General features: G+C 41.2%; 1 protein-coding gene across 2 annotated transcripts in view; it reads right to left on the bottom strand.

Moving 5' to 3' along the window:
* LOC126413612 (nucleolar complex protein 4 homolog A) overlaps positions 1-17,077 on the bottom strand; it is a 146,794-nt gene extending 129,717 nt beyond the window's left edge. For both annotated transcript variants that reach the window (XM_050083278.1, XM_050083279.1), the window contains exons 1-2: positions 16,942-17,077; positions 16,745-16,853 (exon numbers count right to left, since the gene is read on the bottom strand). In XM_050083278.1, the coding sequence (XP_049939235.1) occupies positions 16,745-16,853; positions 16,942-17,034 (202 nt within the window). In that variant the 5' untranslated portion in view covers positions 17,035-17,077. The remainder of the gene's footprint in view (positions 1-16,744; positions 16,854-16,941) is intronic.
* Between the last annotated feature and the right edge of the window lie 227 nt (positions 17,078-17,304).

The following is a 17,304-nucleotide window of genomic DNA, read 5'->3' as shown; positions in this document are numbered from 1 at the left end:
CAGAGTTCTGATAGGTTGGTGTCAGTGGGAAGAATCCAGATAACCTGGACAGTGTAACACTGTGCCAAGATGTGCTAGCCACAGGGTGATCCTCATTACCAACAAACACTGTCTGCCTGTGTCCATTCATGCGAATGGACAGCTTGTTGCTGGTCATTCCCACATAGAAGGCTTCACAGTGTAGGCAGGTCAGTTGGTAACTCAAGTGGGTGCTTTCACATGTGGCTCTGCCTTTGATCGTGTACACCTTCTGGGTCACAGGACTGGAGTAGGTGGTGGTGGGAGGGTGCATGGGACAGGTTTTATACCGGGGGCAGTTACAAGGGTAGGAGCCAGAGGGTAGGGAAGGTGGTTTGGGGATTTCATAGGGATGAACCAAGAGGTTACGAAGGTTAGGTGGACGGTGGAAAGACACTCTTGGTGGAGTGGGGAGGATTTCATGAGGGATGGATCTCATTTCATGCCAGGATTTATATAAAAGATGCTGTGACTTACCAAACGAGAAAGTGCTGGTAGATAGAAACAATAAAAAACACACAAACAAATTTCAAGCTTTCACAACCCACGGTTGCTTCATCAGGAAAGAGGGAAGGAGAGGGAAAGACGAAAGGATGTGGTTTTTAAGGGAGAGGGTAAGGAGTCATTCCAATCCCGTGAGCGTAAAGACTTACCTCACATGTATACACTCGCGCACACACACACACACATATCCATCCGCACATATATAGTCACAAGCAGACATATGCAAAGGCAAAGAGTTTGGGCCCAATCCCAGAACATCATGTTGAAACCTATTTAAAGAACTGGGCATATTAACCACAGCTTCTCAGTATATTTATTCCTTAATGAAGTTTGTTGTAAATAATACATCTCTTTTTCCAACTAATTGCTTAGTACACAGTATCAATACTAGGAATAAGAACAATATACATAAAGATTTAAAATCACTTACTCTTGCCCAGAAAGGAGTCCAGTATTCAGCAAAGCATATTTTCAATAAGTTACCAGCAACCATTAAGAGTTTAGTTTCAGACAAGGCACAATTTAAACATAATTTAAAAGAATTTTTGGTGGCCAACTCCTATTCCATCCTTGAGTTTCTCAACAAGTGCAGTAGACCATTTTAATGAACATTTATTATACATTAATTTTTGACAATACTTGGTTGCAACAGCCAAGTAACCACCTACTGTGTAAATGATGGATGTACGGAAAGCAGATGGAAGTCTTAAGTCTGTAAATAGTGGAAGTTTAATTTTAAATCTTGTACAAAATCTGACTGTTCTTAACTTAGGATCACTGAAATGAATAATTTACTTTAACTTTTGACAATGCTTGGTTGTAAATATTAGAAGTTTGAATTTAATTCATGTACATAATTTTACTGTTTATTGACTGAGGATCATTAAAATTAATGAAACTCAAGTTTTTCTAATTACATTCTTGTAATGTGTTAATCTAATCTAATCTGGATTTACTTGGACCACTGGTCATTGTTACCCCAGGATTACACACACACACACACACACACACACACACAATTTATGAAAGTGTTGATGCCATGACAGTGTGGAACTGAGGAAAACAAAAATTAACCATCTTGCATAAGTATAGTTGCTACTCACCATAGAGAGGAGATGCTGAGTCGCAGATAGGCACAACAAAAGAGTGAGAAAATGAGCTTTCAGCCAACATGGTCATCCTCGGAGATAGAAACACACACACACACACACACACACACACACACACACACACACACACACACACACACGATTGCAGTCTCTGGCTGCTAAGGCCACCATCGGTACATAGACGAAGACTCATTTGTAATTGTAAAAACTAAGAAAAGCAAATGTCAGTCATACATAGATCAAACTGCCAGCTGTTGTGGTCCAGGTGGTGATTCAGGTATAACATACAATGTCAAATATCTCTGGATACTTTGAATGAAGTTCATTTTGCCACGAGTGCCAGGTATTGGTTCATTAAATGAAGAATGAATAACCTTCGTTCTCACTGTACCAGGTGTTTTCCATTGAGGATTTAGGTTTAAGATGGATTGAATCTAAGGTATTATGCAAAACTAAATTTGGAGCTACATGTGTGGTACTCTATTCTAGTACCTTTCAGTATATTTATAATTTTGATAATGGGTCATACTGTTTAATTTATATACCGTACTAGGTTTTTTATATCTAAAAACAAAGATGATGTGACTTACCAAACGAAAGCGCTGGCACGTCAATAGACACACAAACAAACACAAACATACACACAAAATACTAGCTTTCGCAACCAACGGTTGCTTCGTCAGGAAAGAGGGAAGGAGAGGGAAAGACAAAAGGATTTGGGTTTTAAGGGAGAGGGTAAGGAGTCATTCCAATCCCGGGAGCGGAAAGACTTACCTTAGGGGGAAAAAAGGATGGGTATACACTCGCATACACACACATATCCATCCACACATATACAGACACAAGCAGACATATACAGAGGCAAAAACTCTCCTCTTCCTATATGTATCGAACCAGGAATAACTCTCAGAAAAAGGACACAAATGGCAAATCCTTGGAAGCCCAACTGTAACCAAGATGCAATAAGACACAGATAAAAGCAAGGAGATGCAGGAGAGGAGTGAGAGGGAATAGAGTGGCTGAGGTGACCTGCCCAGAATGCAGCTGGAGGTCCCTGGGACACGGCATGCAGTGGGAGATGCACCCTCTTCATCCAACCACCAGTACCTCACCCTCCATTACCCCATAAAAACGTGCAGCTCACACAAGATGATAATATTTTAGGATAGACAAAACAACAACCATAAAAAAATAACAAGGACAAAAAGGTGAGAAGGTTATGAGACAGGCCAGAGTCCCCAGGGCCAGAGCAGGCGAGCAGTGGCCCCGCAACCCCTCAAGCAGTCAATGAGGCATAAGTGCCCCACCTCATAGGTATGAATAGAAACCACCTTGGCAAGCAATACTTCCCATTCAGCACTGCAAGTCTAAACTTCCACTATTCCTTTCCCCCTCTGCCTTTCCATTGGGGGGTCTTCCTTGCGCACGGATCAAGGCAGTCAGAAAGATGCCATGTTTCTTGACCCCCCAAAAGTAATTTGACTCAGTACTGCACAAATGCTTATTATCAAAAGTATGTTCATGTGGGGTATCAAGTGATATCCATGACTGGATTGAGGATTTATTGGAGGGGAGGGCATATGATGTTACATTGGATGGGGAGTCATCAACAGATAGAAGTAACTTCAGGTGTGCCCCAGGGAAGAGTGCTGGGACCATTACTGTTTGTGTTGTATATTAATGACTTTGAGACAATATTAATAGTAACCTCAGACTTTATGCAGATAACGAGGTACTGTCTGAGAAAAGTTGCACAAATTCAGTCAGATCTTGATAAGATTTCAAAGTGATGCAAAAATTGGTAGCTTACTTTAAAATATTTAGAAATGTAATATTGTGTACCTCAAAAAAACACCACCAACAACAACAACAACAAGGTATCCTATGACTACGGTATCAATGAGTCACAGCTGGAAACTGTCATCTCATACAAATATTTATATGTAACAATTCTATTGCCCTCGGAACAATTTCATCCATCCTTTTCAATCTCCAAACTCACAGTCTGTTATCCAGAAACCTTTACAGCCACCTAAAGCTTTCATTTGCCCATTTCCCATTTTCCTAGCACCAACCTAACCCAAATGGACCCCTGCTCCATCTATCTGCACCTGTTCAGTAAAGTGTCAAATGGCTCTGAGCACTATGGGACTTAACATCTATGGTCATCAGTCGTAAAGTGTCACTCCCCATAGCTAGACCCCAGTTCCACATTTTGTTTCTTAATTGCTGCCTAAGCAATGGACCACCAATCAAAAGCCTAACTATAATATTTTTGATCATACAATAATTTTTATTTACTTTATTTATTTATTTTATTTTATTTATTTATTTATTTATTTATTTTTTTTTATCCCATCCCTCCTCTCGCAACAATCTTCATTTCACCTTTTCCAATAATGGCAGTTCAGTACCCCTTACATACCTGATACTGCAAAAACATATCTCCATGGCACAGGCATCCCAGAAACAACTTTGCTCCCTCTGCAAGATAATGTTACTATGCAATCCCAAACACATCTCAAAATTGAAACCCTTGCCTTCTAACACCTGGAAGAGCATTCCACACAATACATCAATAAATTGTGCAACCTGTTGACATCCCACTCCCTGCTTGGAGCACTGCTACCCATCAACTCCTATGCCTACCATTGCAAAGCTCTTCATCCACCCCTCGCAGCATCCAGTCATAGCCAAATGCGTCACTCAGCCCCACACCCAAGTGTAATCACACTGGACTTGACAGATACCTATTCCCTTTCTCTCGATCCCCACAGTGAGAACACATCTTTGTCACCAATCCTACCAACCAAAGCCAATGTAATCCAAACAATGAACCTTGTCTTCTCCAGTTCATATTACCATCAAACCATGACCTTGTCTCCCCCCCCCCCCCCCCCAGCCACCTCCTGCTCACCTTCCAGGAATCCCTTACCTCCAACTTGGCCTTACCATCCTTCCCTAGGCCCCATCAAAATAACACCAATCTCTCAGCAGGAGAAAGAACAGCCACACATCCTGGCTGAATCATCCTCCCCATAGACAAAGGCTCTGCCACTTTATGATGAATCACAGAGACTACCTGACAGATGGCTTCTGCCAGCCATCTGTCCCCTCCACCTAAAAGCTCCGCTACAGTGATCACATTCCCGAAGTCCAACATAACCTCCAATTCCTTATGAGATCCTTAAGTCCATCCCATAACCTCTCCCAACGATGGCCTGCACACCCAACTTCTATATGCTCCCCAAAATTCATAAACCCAACAATCCTGGATGCACTATTGTAAATGGTTATTGTGCTTCTACTGAAAGTTTTCCACTCTTGTTCATCAACGTCTCAAATCAATTGCCCAAAACCTAGCCCCTCACATCAAGGATACTAACCACTTTCTTCAACAACTCTCTACCGTCCCCACCCCTTCACCTCCTGATCCCTAATGTTGATGCTGTCTCATTACACAACATCCTCATGCCCATGGCCTTACTACTATCAAACACTACCTCTCCCAATGTCTTTCAGACTCCAAACCCACTATCTCATTCATCATACACTTTACCAACTATATCCTCTCGCACAACTACTACCAATTTCAGGGGAGATTATACAAGCAAACCTGCAGCACACCCATTGGAATTTGTATGGCAGCCTCCTGTGCCAACCTTTTTATGGGCCATCTAGAGGAAACCTTCCTAGCTTCCCAAAATCCCAAACCCCTTGTCTGGTTCAGCTTCACAAATGATATCTTCATGATATCCACTCAAGTGTCACTGTTTCTTCACAACCTCAACACCTTCTCTCCCATCTGCTTCACCTGGTCCTCCTGAATCCAACATGCCACGTTCCTGTACGCTGAACTCCACCTCCCCAATGGTTCCATCCACACCTCTGTACATTAAATCCACTAATCACTATCAGTATCTGCATTTCAACAGCTGTCGTCCCTTCCACACCAAAAAGTCCCTCCCTCACAGCCTGGCCACCCACAAATGGCTTATCTGTAGTGATGAGAACTCCCTTGCCCAGTATGCTTAAAGTTTCACAAGAGCCTGGAGAGACTCCCCCCCCCCAAACCCAGCCCATAAAAAAATTCCCAGTGGCATTTCCTCACACACCCCTAATCCTCCCTTCACCCCGCAGAACCAGCCACAAAGGAGCACCTACCCCATCATCTAATATAACATGGACTGAAACAAATTAACTTCGTCATTCGCCTGGGCTTTGATTATCAATCACCATGCCCTGAAATGAGGAACATCCTACCAAGATCCTTCCCACACCCCACCCACCCAAACCACACAACATCCTAGTCCATCCCTACACCATTCGCCTCTCCTAAACCTTTGCCTCTGGGATAATATACCTTTGGAAGACCCAGGTGCAAAAGCTCCCCAACCCACCCACCCTGCGCTTCCTACTCCTGTCAGGTCAGAGGCTTATACTACTCCATCAGAGGTAGGACCACCTTTGAAAGCAACCTTGTCATCTACCAACTCTGCTGGTATTACTGCATAACTTCTTATGGTGTGTGTGTGTGTGTGTGTGTGTGCGTGCGCGTGTGTGTTTGGAGGTTATGGGTGCTCAACAGTGAGGTTATCAGTGCCCTTACACTCATCAAAACAGACGGATGTGGCTAAAAACTCAAAAATTGTTCCACAATTAAAACTAACGATGCATCAGATTAAAATACAAGTAAAACTACATGGGAGGTAACAGAAAGGCACGTGCAAACGTCACTAGCTGACTATTTGGAAAAAATATGGGTGAGACAGTTACCCTGTTAATACATTAAAACCACCTCCCAAAAATCTTGGGAAAAATGTTGGACAATTCACAAAACTTTAAAACTAGAACCACATTTGTTTGAACGTTACTTAAAATAGAGGGCAGATCCATCAGCAAGCCCACCATGGCCCGCTGGTCCCGAAAATAAAACACAGGCCAAAAAAATGTGGTGCACAGAGATTTGTACGCCACAAGCACCACACATTGGAAGGCCCTACGCTGGAGCAAGAAGCCATGCATCATAGGGCTGTGACCTTCACAAAGACGAGTAACGAGGACTTTGTCCCATCGACATGGCTGGAAAGAGGTATGCCACGGCTGAGTTGTGGACTCTACTACACAGAGCTTATTGTTTTTCACTTCCGGTCGCTCATCCTACCACTGATGCCAGACTCTGGAGCACAACAGCGAGACTACAGGATGCAGGGGATGACATGCTGAAACAGCTGAGGATCATGACACAGTTCCTTGGCTGCTAGATCCGCCCTTTCATTCCTCACAATACCCATTTGCCCTGGTACCCAGCAGAAAGACACCACCTTCCTCAATCATGGTAGTTTGAGCAGGGCATCCCGGATATTCTGGACTACTTTATCTGCTGGGTACATTGGTTGTAGATATGCAAGTATTTTAGTATGTTACTCTACAAGTAAAATTTAAGAAAAAGTTCATATAAACAAAGGTCTGCAAATGTTTAGTTATGGAGTTACGGCTAATAAAAGATTTTGCGCGAAATTTAGCAACTTCGCTAATATGAAGCCATCACAAAATTGTACGAGGCTAAAGCAAAGCATGATTTCCATTTATTTTGTTGTTATTGGCCTGGTGAATCTAATAAAACATGTCCCAGATGTGTATCTGCAGTAGTTTTCCAGAATATCCAGAGAAGCAAAGATTATTATACAGGTAAATTTGTTTACTTTCCATTAAGAATGTAGAAACATTTATGTCACTGTTGGCAACCATTAGCAAGTTGTTTCAGTTGTTTCCTGACCTTGAAACAGTTAGTTTTCTGTATCGTTCAGTGAAAGAACATAATAACGACAGTGTATTTAAGTGAAGCCACATAGCAACTGTTGTAGTTTGAAGGTTATTTATGAAATAGGGATGCCTCGGTGGAGACATTTTTGAACATTTATTGTGAATGTATTGTGAAATTGTATGTACACTGTACAACTTCCTTAACACTGAGCTTTTGTTTTTTATGGTTTAACATGAATTCAAGTGTGCTATGGTATTAATAAAAGCAGATTATCTGACACATTCATACAGTTACAGTTAATGTTATTACCATCTTCTTTCCAAAATTAAATTCTCTACAACTTCTGTTGGAAACTTTATGCAATTGTCTGGAATTTAAAAAAAACAAATTGGGCCAAGTAGTTAATAAATTAAAAATTTTACAAAATTACGTCTTTGCTTCTCTGGATGTTATGGAAAACTACTGCAGATACACGTCTGGGACATGTTTTATTAGATTCATAAGATCAATAACAACAAAATAAATGGAAACTGTGCTTTACTTTAACATCGTACAGTTTTTTGATGGCTTCATATTAGCAAAGTTGCTAATTTCAGGAAAAATCTTTTATTAGACATAACTCTGTGACTAAAGATTTGCGGGCCTATGTTTATATGAACTTTTTTCTTTAGTTTTACTTGTAGAATAACATATTAAAATATTTGCATATCTTCATGAATCAACCTGCATCGAAGACAGTAAAGTCTCAGGCAGTCAGACCTTGAGGACACAATCTGGCAAAACACAGTGCAACCAACTGAGGCCTCCTGATTAGACCCTCTGTAAAGAGAGCTTCATAGTTGTGATGCTCATATAAAATGTCAGATAATATCGCATGAAAAACAGAAGCAGGAGTGCAATCTCTCCTATACTGCACCAAATCTAAAATTACTCTGGGCCTCTGCCCTAACCTTGGTGGTAGACGGTTAAAAGCCTAGGTTTGATGTTGTACTTGCTCCACACCAAATGACTCCAGCACATGCTGCACACAAATAAGTGGAGAAAAGGCTGGCCCAATTCCCTCGCCGTGGACAGCGCCAATGATCAAATAAGAAGGCCTCACCAATCCAGACACTGTGCACCCACAGTCCAGAAGCGAACGCACATAAGTCCTGTAAAACTGGAACAGATGTACCCTGTCCGCTCCCCAAGATCTGTGACTAAGGCGTTTTACAATGTTCAGTGCCTTGAGAGTTCTGTCTTTCAGGTCTCTCAGGTGTGGCAACCACGACAATCTGGAGCAAAAAATGAGTCCCAGAAACCTCACTGAGACTCAAGAATGTAGGGTGGTGTTCCTCATATGCAAGTTCGGTAAATTAAAAATATGATGAGAATGATTAAAATGAAAACAAACACACACACACACACACACACACACACACACACACACACACACACACACACACACACACTCACTCACTCTTATCTGCAGAAAACTGAAAATCTGTCTTTGCAGCCTACTCATCTAAGCTCCACAACATAAGCTGCAACTGATTGCTCGCTGTTGCAATACTAGAGGAGGAAGAGAAAACAACAAAATTGTCGACAAATAAGGAGCACTGTACAAGAACCTTACCATAGACATGAAGCTGTTTATGGCTATGGCAAAGAGGGCAGCACTTAAAACACCGCCCTGAGGGATGTCATTCTCCTGTTTAATACGATTGGACAGTGTGTCACCAACACGAGTCCTAAAAAACTGCTAACACAGGAAAGACCATAGGAAGATGGGGAGGTGGTCATGAAAGCCCCACTGAAGCAGCTGCGTGAGAGTACTGTGTCTCCAAGTAGTATCGCACACGTTACTGATACTGAAGGACATGCTGATACAGTAATGGTTATGTAGGGAAGACTGATGAATGACCACCTCTAGCAGGGTCAGGTTGTCGACGGTGGACCGAAATCTCCGGAATCCACACTGAGAGTGGCTAAGGAGTTGTCTGGTCTCTAACAAAATGACAGACAACAGCTGACCATCCACTCCAGGGCCTTTCCAACACAGCACGTTAAGATGATACTCCGGTAACTACTGATACACACGAGATCCTTTCCTAGTTTGAGGACAGGTATCAAAACTGCCTTTCACCATGAGTTGGGGAAGTGACCTGGAGAAAGGGGAGTTGTAGGACTTAGAATTGTTGGGTCCAAAGTCCAACTTGCCCCTCTCTACATCACACGGTAGTGGCGAAACATCTGTTACTGGCTGGAATGGGCTGTAGTTTTTGCAAAATGCTCTGCCAGTGTCTGAATGATGTCCCTGGGAGGTGTTTGGAGACACCTTTGTTTCAGGACTATTGCTATTGGCAAATGACTGCATTTACTGCAAATCCTCTGGCTGGCTTCCCAAACATTTGCAGATCAAGTGGAACCATTGATAGAGTCCAGGAATGCTTGCCATGACCTCTTCCTAATCTCCTTAATTATATGTTGAGCCTTGGCTCTCAAGATTTGAAAGGCTAAGATGTTGTCTGCAGTTGGGCAGAATTTAAACCATCAAAGAACTGGATGCCTATACTGGATTGCCGAAGGGCACTCATCAGTCCGCCAACATACAAGTCGCCTCCTAAGATGACGTGAAGACTTCGGGATGGATAAGTCAGCAGCATGATGGGTCACTCTCGTAATGTGGTCCACTCACTCCTGGATGCCATTACGGTGTTCAAACACAACCAGCTAGCCCTGCTGACCATCCACTGTGGTGGGTTCTGTTGAAGCAATCCTCCATCCAGTAGGTTAATGTGACAAGGAAAGTGGTCACTGGAATGAAGTTTGTCAATGACTTCCCACTGAAGAAAGTCTGCAAGGGCTGTAAAGCAGGGAGGTAGGTCGATGGCTGAGAATGACTCAGTAGCAGCACCCACTCCCAATTAATACCTCCACATCACCATCATTTGTCACCTCCCAACAGCTCCAACACCCATATATCATGTGCCACACTTGTGCATCTGCCACCCCTCCCACACTCCTAGCCAGCAAACTGGTTGTCTCTCTCCCAGCCGCTAGCTATGTATCCCCAAACCATTAATCCTGCCTCCCACCTCTCTCTCCATCTACTCACCCACCCCTTACAACCTGCCACCTGCCAAACTGCAATCCTGGCATTGTCCATCCAGCCAGCACCATGTAGATGCACAGGAGGTGTGTGTGTGTGTGTGTGTGTGTGTGTGTGTGTGTGTGTGTGTGTGTGTGTGTGTGTCATGAAATGGAACGATCACATAATATTCTCTATCGTATGTAAAGCTAGTGGCAGACTGTGGCTCATTGGCAGAATACTAAGGAAATGCAATCAGCCTACGAAGGAGATAGCACACAAAACACTCGTGCGATCCATTCTAGAATACTGCTCATCTGTCATGCTCATACCATGTTGGACTAATGGGGTGGGAGATTCCATGGTAACTCACGTTACATTTTGAAATCACTGTTTTATTAGGTTGACTTGTTATCAATCTATAAACCCATATTTTCTTATGCAAATCATCATTATAAATTGCATTATTCAGGCAAAGATCTTGAAGTGTTATTTAAGCAGGGCAGAGCATTAAAATTAAAGAATAACAATGTAATTTATGTTGTGACTCACGTTACAAATTTGGGACATCCTATTCCTAATGTGCATTTCAGGTCAAAAGTGTCCTCAAACTATTACGAGTATGGATCTGGTTTTGATCACAGAAAATGCATATTAAGTTGGCATTCAAATGACAGAATTACAAATTTCTAAAAATATTTATACCATGTGAAATATTGTAATATATTAAAAAAGATGTGTGACTCAATGTTACATGACTCATGTTACTTGCTACTTCTTGTTCGAAAAACTTTTTTCTTACTAGCAGAGAAATGAAAATATGACATTATGTGCCAAATAAGATAAACCTAACATCAACATTTCACTTTTCAAACATTATGAAAAATTATAAGAGCAAATCTGGGAAAATGAACTGTAAATTCAACTAAAAATCAGAAAACTGAAAATGTCCTCTTGCACTGACACCATCAAGTCGATTAATTTTCTTTATAATTTCAGCACATTTTACAGGCCATTTCCAATAGTAACCAGCACACTCCATTGCACTAATTAAGTAAGGTTTTCCAAAAACTGCACGTACTTCTCCAGCATTATATTTACTGTTATATTCTACTTTGTACCAGTCTCCAATTTTCATACTTTCTTTAGTTTCTTCAGTATGATGATCTGCAGCAGCACAATTCTTTGGAGACAGCAGATATATTTGTAGTACTCATTTCTTGTAGTGAAAGCAGTGAACGCTTTTTATGTTTGGTACTGAGGCGCTGAAGAAAATATTTAAGCCAGATTAAGTTTCGTATTGATTCCTTGAATTTCATCAATAGACACATGAAAAACCTGCATAGTTGTGGTACCTGCAGCTACCTGAGCGAAAGTTGATGCATCACCTACTATACATTTTTGCTTTTTTACTGCATACCCCCTAGCCGTTCTGCAACTGCACCAATTCCATCTATGGCTCCTTTACCATGGGTTGTAGCAAATAAGTTCCAATGGATTTCCACATTAAGATATGATTAAAATTGGGGTACAGCAGCAGTAACATATTTGTTTTTAAATTGTGAGGCAAGTCCATCTGACCAGGTTGGAAGTACCTTTACATTTTCAGGTATAGTTGACAGTACATGATAATGTAAGTAATTGCAGCACTTGAGTCATGGCTTTATCCAGAGCACTATGTGGCTTATACAGTGACCAACTTGCTTTACTAGGTTGCTGATCTTGCATCTTATGCTGCCTATGTTTTCTAACTCTCTCCCTCTTTTTAGCTTTTCTTTCTTCTAACAACAGTCCTTGCTTATGTTGACTCAATTGTAGAGACTTTTCTTTCTGCTTCTGCTGAATTTTTTGAGCTTCTTCCAGATGATTCTTAAATTCTTCATATTTTCTTTGACTCTTAACTTTTCCCTCCTCTTACTCAGCCTTTCTGCTGCTGCTAAGAGCATCCTCCTCTTCTAACCTTAAAATAATAAAACTGTGACTCAGACTATGTGACTCATGATACACATTTAATTTTCTGCTTTACATTACTGGTTGAAATTGGGAAATTTTTAGTAGTGATATTAGTTACACATTCACACTAAGAAGGAAATTACTGAACAAGATAAAGTTACCTCTAACATCTCTCTTGGTATAAAAACTTAATTACATGAAAGTGACTCATGTTACATGAAAGTTCATGCTGTTGTATTATATTATTTACCCGAACCTATAATTTACCTACTTCAGTTTTATACTCTTTATGCAATACATTAGGATATGTAACAGTAATACAAATAATGATATGTTAATTCTTACCTTTCAATTAGTTGAAATGAAGTTCCAAAATCTCCAATAATTCACACTCTCATCGCATGAAAAATACATGGTGTTATAAAAATGGCTACAAATTGTGGAGGGAAAGCAATAATGGGTGACAAACCATTGTTGCCAAACAGTAAAAACTTCAGCCTTTCCTAAAAATTTATAAAAAGTACCAAATTTTAAACTTTCGCATATCGAAAGTGTGTCCTACTTTACGTGGAAAATCCCGGATACTAAACACAGACAAAGACCAGCAGCACAACTGGTCACAGTTTTGTTTGAGCCATAGGAGAGTGTCACAAGTTTCTAGAACCAACTTCAAAGAGATGAATTTAGAAATGTATTACAACCCACTATGAATCATTCCTATAGCGGCTGCGAAGACAAGATTGGACAAATTACAGTGTGCACAGAGGCTTTTAAGCAATCATTCTTCCTGCTCACCATATGTGAGTGAAACAGGGAAAAAGCCCTTATATCTGGTACAACAGGATATACTCACCGCCATGCACCTCACAGTGGTTTGTAGAGTATCAATGCAGAATACTGTAATTGCTTGTTGTGCCACAGTACACATACACTGTATGGATGATGAAGTGGTCCCTTTGCCTTTCTCATAATTGATGCAAAATATATGTAGGCCCTACTTACGTAATACGCAACGAAAGGCTTCTCAGAGATTTGATTGCTATATAACACACCTTTTCTGATTTTATCTAGAAGTTTTAATTTTTATACCAATGAGTGTGTTAATTATGATGTAAACATAGACCACAGATTAGCCCTCATCACAATCGAGAGCAGAGGGCATAATCAGCATTCAACCAGTCAAGCTGGACATACAATTTTGGGGTCACCAGAAGGGTCCAATACCACCCGTTGGCTTCGATCCATGACATAAGTCTATTGTTGTGTGTGACGTCACAACGGCGCAAAGTTTAGTTTGTGAGTGTTGCGTGTTTGCAGATGTCTTGTTGTGCTGTCGGTGGTACTCTCTGGTGGCGTGTTCATGGGTTGCGGGTATCGTTTTGCTGTTGGTTTAGTGTGCACTTGTGATGTGTTTGTAGGTGGTGTGTGGTTGTGGTTGGTGGTGCTCTCTGGTGGGGTTTGTGTGTTGTGTGTCATATTGGGTTCATTGGAGTTGTTGACATTGTCGGGTGTTCTTCTGGTGATTAGTGAAGTTCTAGTGGAATATTTTGCAGTGAGTTGATGGTTTAATTTTTGGTTATTCCTATGTTAATGTAGTGTCGTATGTGGTGTGTAGTCTTTGAATTTTTTACATTACTTTTCTTATGTCATTGTTAGGAATGGATATGACCGATAAAGTCAACAGTTTTCAGTTGTGGGGCACGATGGGTGACAGTACTACGTCGCTTATCAAATTCCTGCAACTGTTTGGACTTATGGCCAAGCTGGTGAAATGTGCTGCATGTGGTGAATATATAAAGTTAAGGAAAGTTCTGGTGTCTTGGGCCAGGGACGGCTATATGTAGAGGAGCCGGCATGATAACATTTAGCGCTCCATTCGCTTGGTACCTGGTTCTAGAAGTCTGGGTTGGGCGCGCGTGAAATTGTGTTGATGAGTTATCATTTTTGTTTTCAGTCCTCTCACAGTTTTTGTGCGCATGAGGTGGGTGTGAGTGAGCAAACGGTCCTTGATTGGTATTCTTTTTGTCGCGAGGTTTGTTCAGAGTACATTAAATACAGGGGTCAGTTGGGTGGGCCTGGAGTAGTGGTTGAGATTCATGAGTCACAGTTTGGTAGGAGGAAGTATGGGAGGAGTACGCCTGTGGTTGGTTTATGTGCGTGGGGGGGGGGGGGGGGGGGGGGCTGTGGTATCGGGGTCTGGGTCTTCTCAAAGTGTGTTTAAGGTTGCTGAACATCGTACAAAGAGGGAGTTAGTAGAGTTAATTCAGGAGTATGTAGAACAGGGGAGCACTGTAGTTTCTAATGGGCTTGCTTCTTATAGTGGGTTGGGTTGGGAGCATTACAATGACTTAGTAGTCAATCACAATGTAGAGTTTAAGAATTATGAGTGGGGCCTGTACAAATACTAAAGAGGGGTTTTGGGGGGGCTGTTAAATCTGTTATAGGGAGGGGGAAGAGGCACTCTTCCAACCTTCAGTTTCATTTAGATGAGTATTGTTGGCGAAAGAGCATCCCTGAGGGGTATCCTATGTTTAGGGTTTCCTTAAGGGCTGTTACGAAGATGTACAGGCCCAGGGTTGTGAGTTAGTAAGGTTTTTGGGGGGGGGGGGGGTGTGGCTGTGGCTCTAGGGAGGGGGAGGGGGGTTGGTGAGGTTTGGGGAGGTAGGTGGGTGGGGGGTAGTTGTGGATTTTTGTTTTTGTTGTGGAGGATTCTTAGGCTGTGTATGTTTTTTTGTTTTTGTTTAGTATTTGTTTCTTCAGTTTTGATTTTTTGGGAGTGGGGAGGTTGGGAATTTTATTTGGTTGTGGTTTATTTTGTGTGTGTGTGTGTGTGTGTGTGTGTGTGTGTGTGTGTGTGTATTTGTGGTGTCCGATACAGGAGACAGCACCGGAGCTTTCATGTGGTGAGTTGTCTCTTTTTTTGTTCATGTTTTTATCTGGTTAGATGATTCGTGGATTGTGAGAGTGTGTGTGTGTGGGGGGGGGGGGGGGGGGAGGGAGAGGGTGTTGCTGGTATTGGTGAGTTGGTTTTGTATGTTGTTGTTGACCTGTGAGGTCAATGGAAGTGTTTGATTCAAAATTTGGTGTTTTATTAGTTTTTGAGGTAGTGATGATTGTGGAAGTGATTGTACATATGGGTTTTATGGATTGGTATCGGGAGTTTCCGTTCATCTTTATAGGTCAAGGGAAGTGTTCAATTCCAAATTTGATGTTTTCTTGTGGTTTTTGAGGTGGTGATGATTGTGGAAGTGGTTGTAGGTTTGGGTTTTATGAATTGGTATTGGTAGTTTCTGTTGAGCTATATAGGGCACGGGAAATGTTCGATTCCAGTAGATATTGTTTCTACATGATTTTGGGAAGGTTGTGGTCATTTTATTTTACTGGTTTTGTCTAGTGGCGTGTGTTTATTTTTTGTTTGTCCCCACCCAAAAACCCCCAACTTCCCCCACTTGTTTCATTATATTACTAGAGAAATATGTGTTTGATGGTTTTTCGATCTATTTTCATGTTTATTGTCATGTTTACGTAATGATGTCATAGTCGCGATATGGGAGTAGTTGTGAATGGTCGTTTCTGCTATATTGGTGACGTCATTGGTCAAAGTAGATGGGTGGAATTGGACGTTTCCATTAACTCCAATCTGGGCATGTGACAAATGGTGCTCACATTGAACATTTATAAGGTTCTTGGTAAAACTGTTTGAGTAGCTCTTTCATTTGACATATCATTTGTAATTGCAAGTTTAATATAATAAATATAATAAAGCGTTAAAACTCCTATATTCATTTATAAACACCCTGTATAATAGACCAATCTCTGGCAACTATTTTGAGCACATTATGTACATAATATATTGCACATAAACTACAAACAATGCGTCACCACCACGTAACTTTTCTAAACTTTCAATCCAAACCTAAGGTTTAATTATGCTGTTGCACATGCACAATGTTGATCCAATTACAATTCTCCACATTTTCAGTCAGCAGGATGTTTAGTTTTTATATGGCACGCCGCCTCAATTATCTAAACCTTTCTAATTACATTGTATCTAAATGTTTAATGCTTTAAATAAACAAGTGAGCACAGAACAATTTATCGCCCAGTGAAAATATTAAACCCTGAGCAAATTTACTCACATGCTTCTTACCAATGTCATACAGGATACTTGACAGAGAGATCGACATCTGTCTCCTCTGATGACGTGACAGGTTCTAGCTTTCAGTTTATGCCTTTTCTCAACTATTGTGTAAATAAACTATGATAAGTAAGGGCACTACTACCTGTCCGTTCAGACTAATTCTGAAGACTAGCTGAACTTACCATTTAGTGTAATACTCTGGGGCACATTATGCAAGTCTCCTCGTTTTAGTACTTCTGAAAATGCAAGCTCCAACGCAAGTATCGCTGCCTGTGATTTCTTCTCACTGCCCTGCCATACGAGAAACATACATTAAAAAATAAAATCATCACCACCTACACACAAACAACGCTCGAATCAGACATAATCTTGAACTAACATCTATTAAGGAAAGTATGTCGATCAGATTATTTGCATATTTTCTGTTCTCTAAAAAGAACAAAACTTTATTACGAAGCTCTTTCGAACACATGGTCTACGTTTTCAAAACAAACACTGACAGGCAATTCAGAGACTCTCAATCATAGTACAATTGCACAGAGATCGCACATCCCCTGCCCAAAGAGTTTAGAATATGAAGTAGGATTTCCATAGGCATGAATTTGAACGCCGAAATTATATACACAAGTAATGTGAGAGCTCACACGAGACAGAAACTCGTGTAATATTCGAGGAAACAAAGTTGACACCGGGCACAGTCGTTGATGGGAGAGACCGTAAATGGCAAATGCCTTTACGGTCA

The sequence above is a fragment of the Schistocerca serialis genome, chromosome 1 (genome assembly GCF_023864345.2).
Source record: "Schistocerca serialis cubense isolate TAMUIC-IGC-003099 chromosome 1, iqSchSeri2.2, whole genome shotgun sequence".
Classification (NCBI taxonomy): domain Eukaryota; kingdom Metazoa; phylum Arthropoda; class Insecta; order Orthoptera; family Acrididae; genus Schistocerca; species Schistocerca serialis.
Note: the sequence above shows the minus strand (reverse complement) of the source record. Positions and strands in the feature narration are given on the sequence as shown.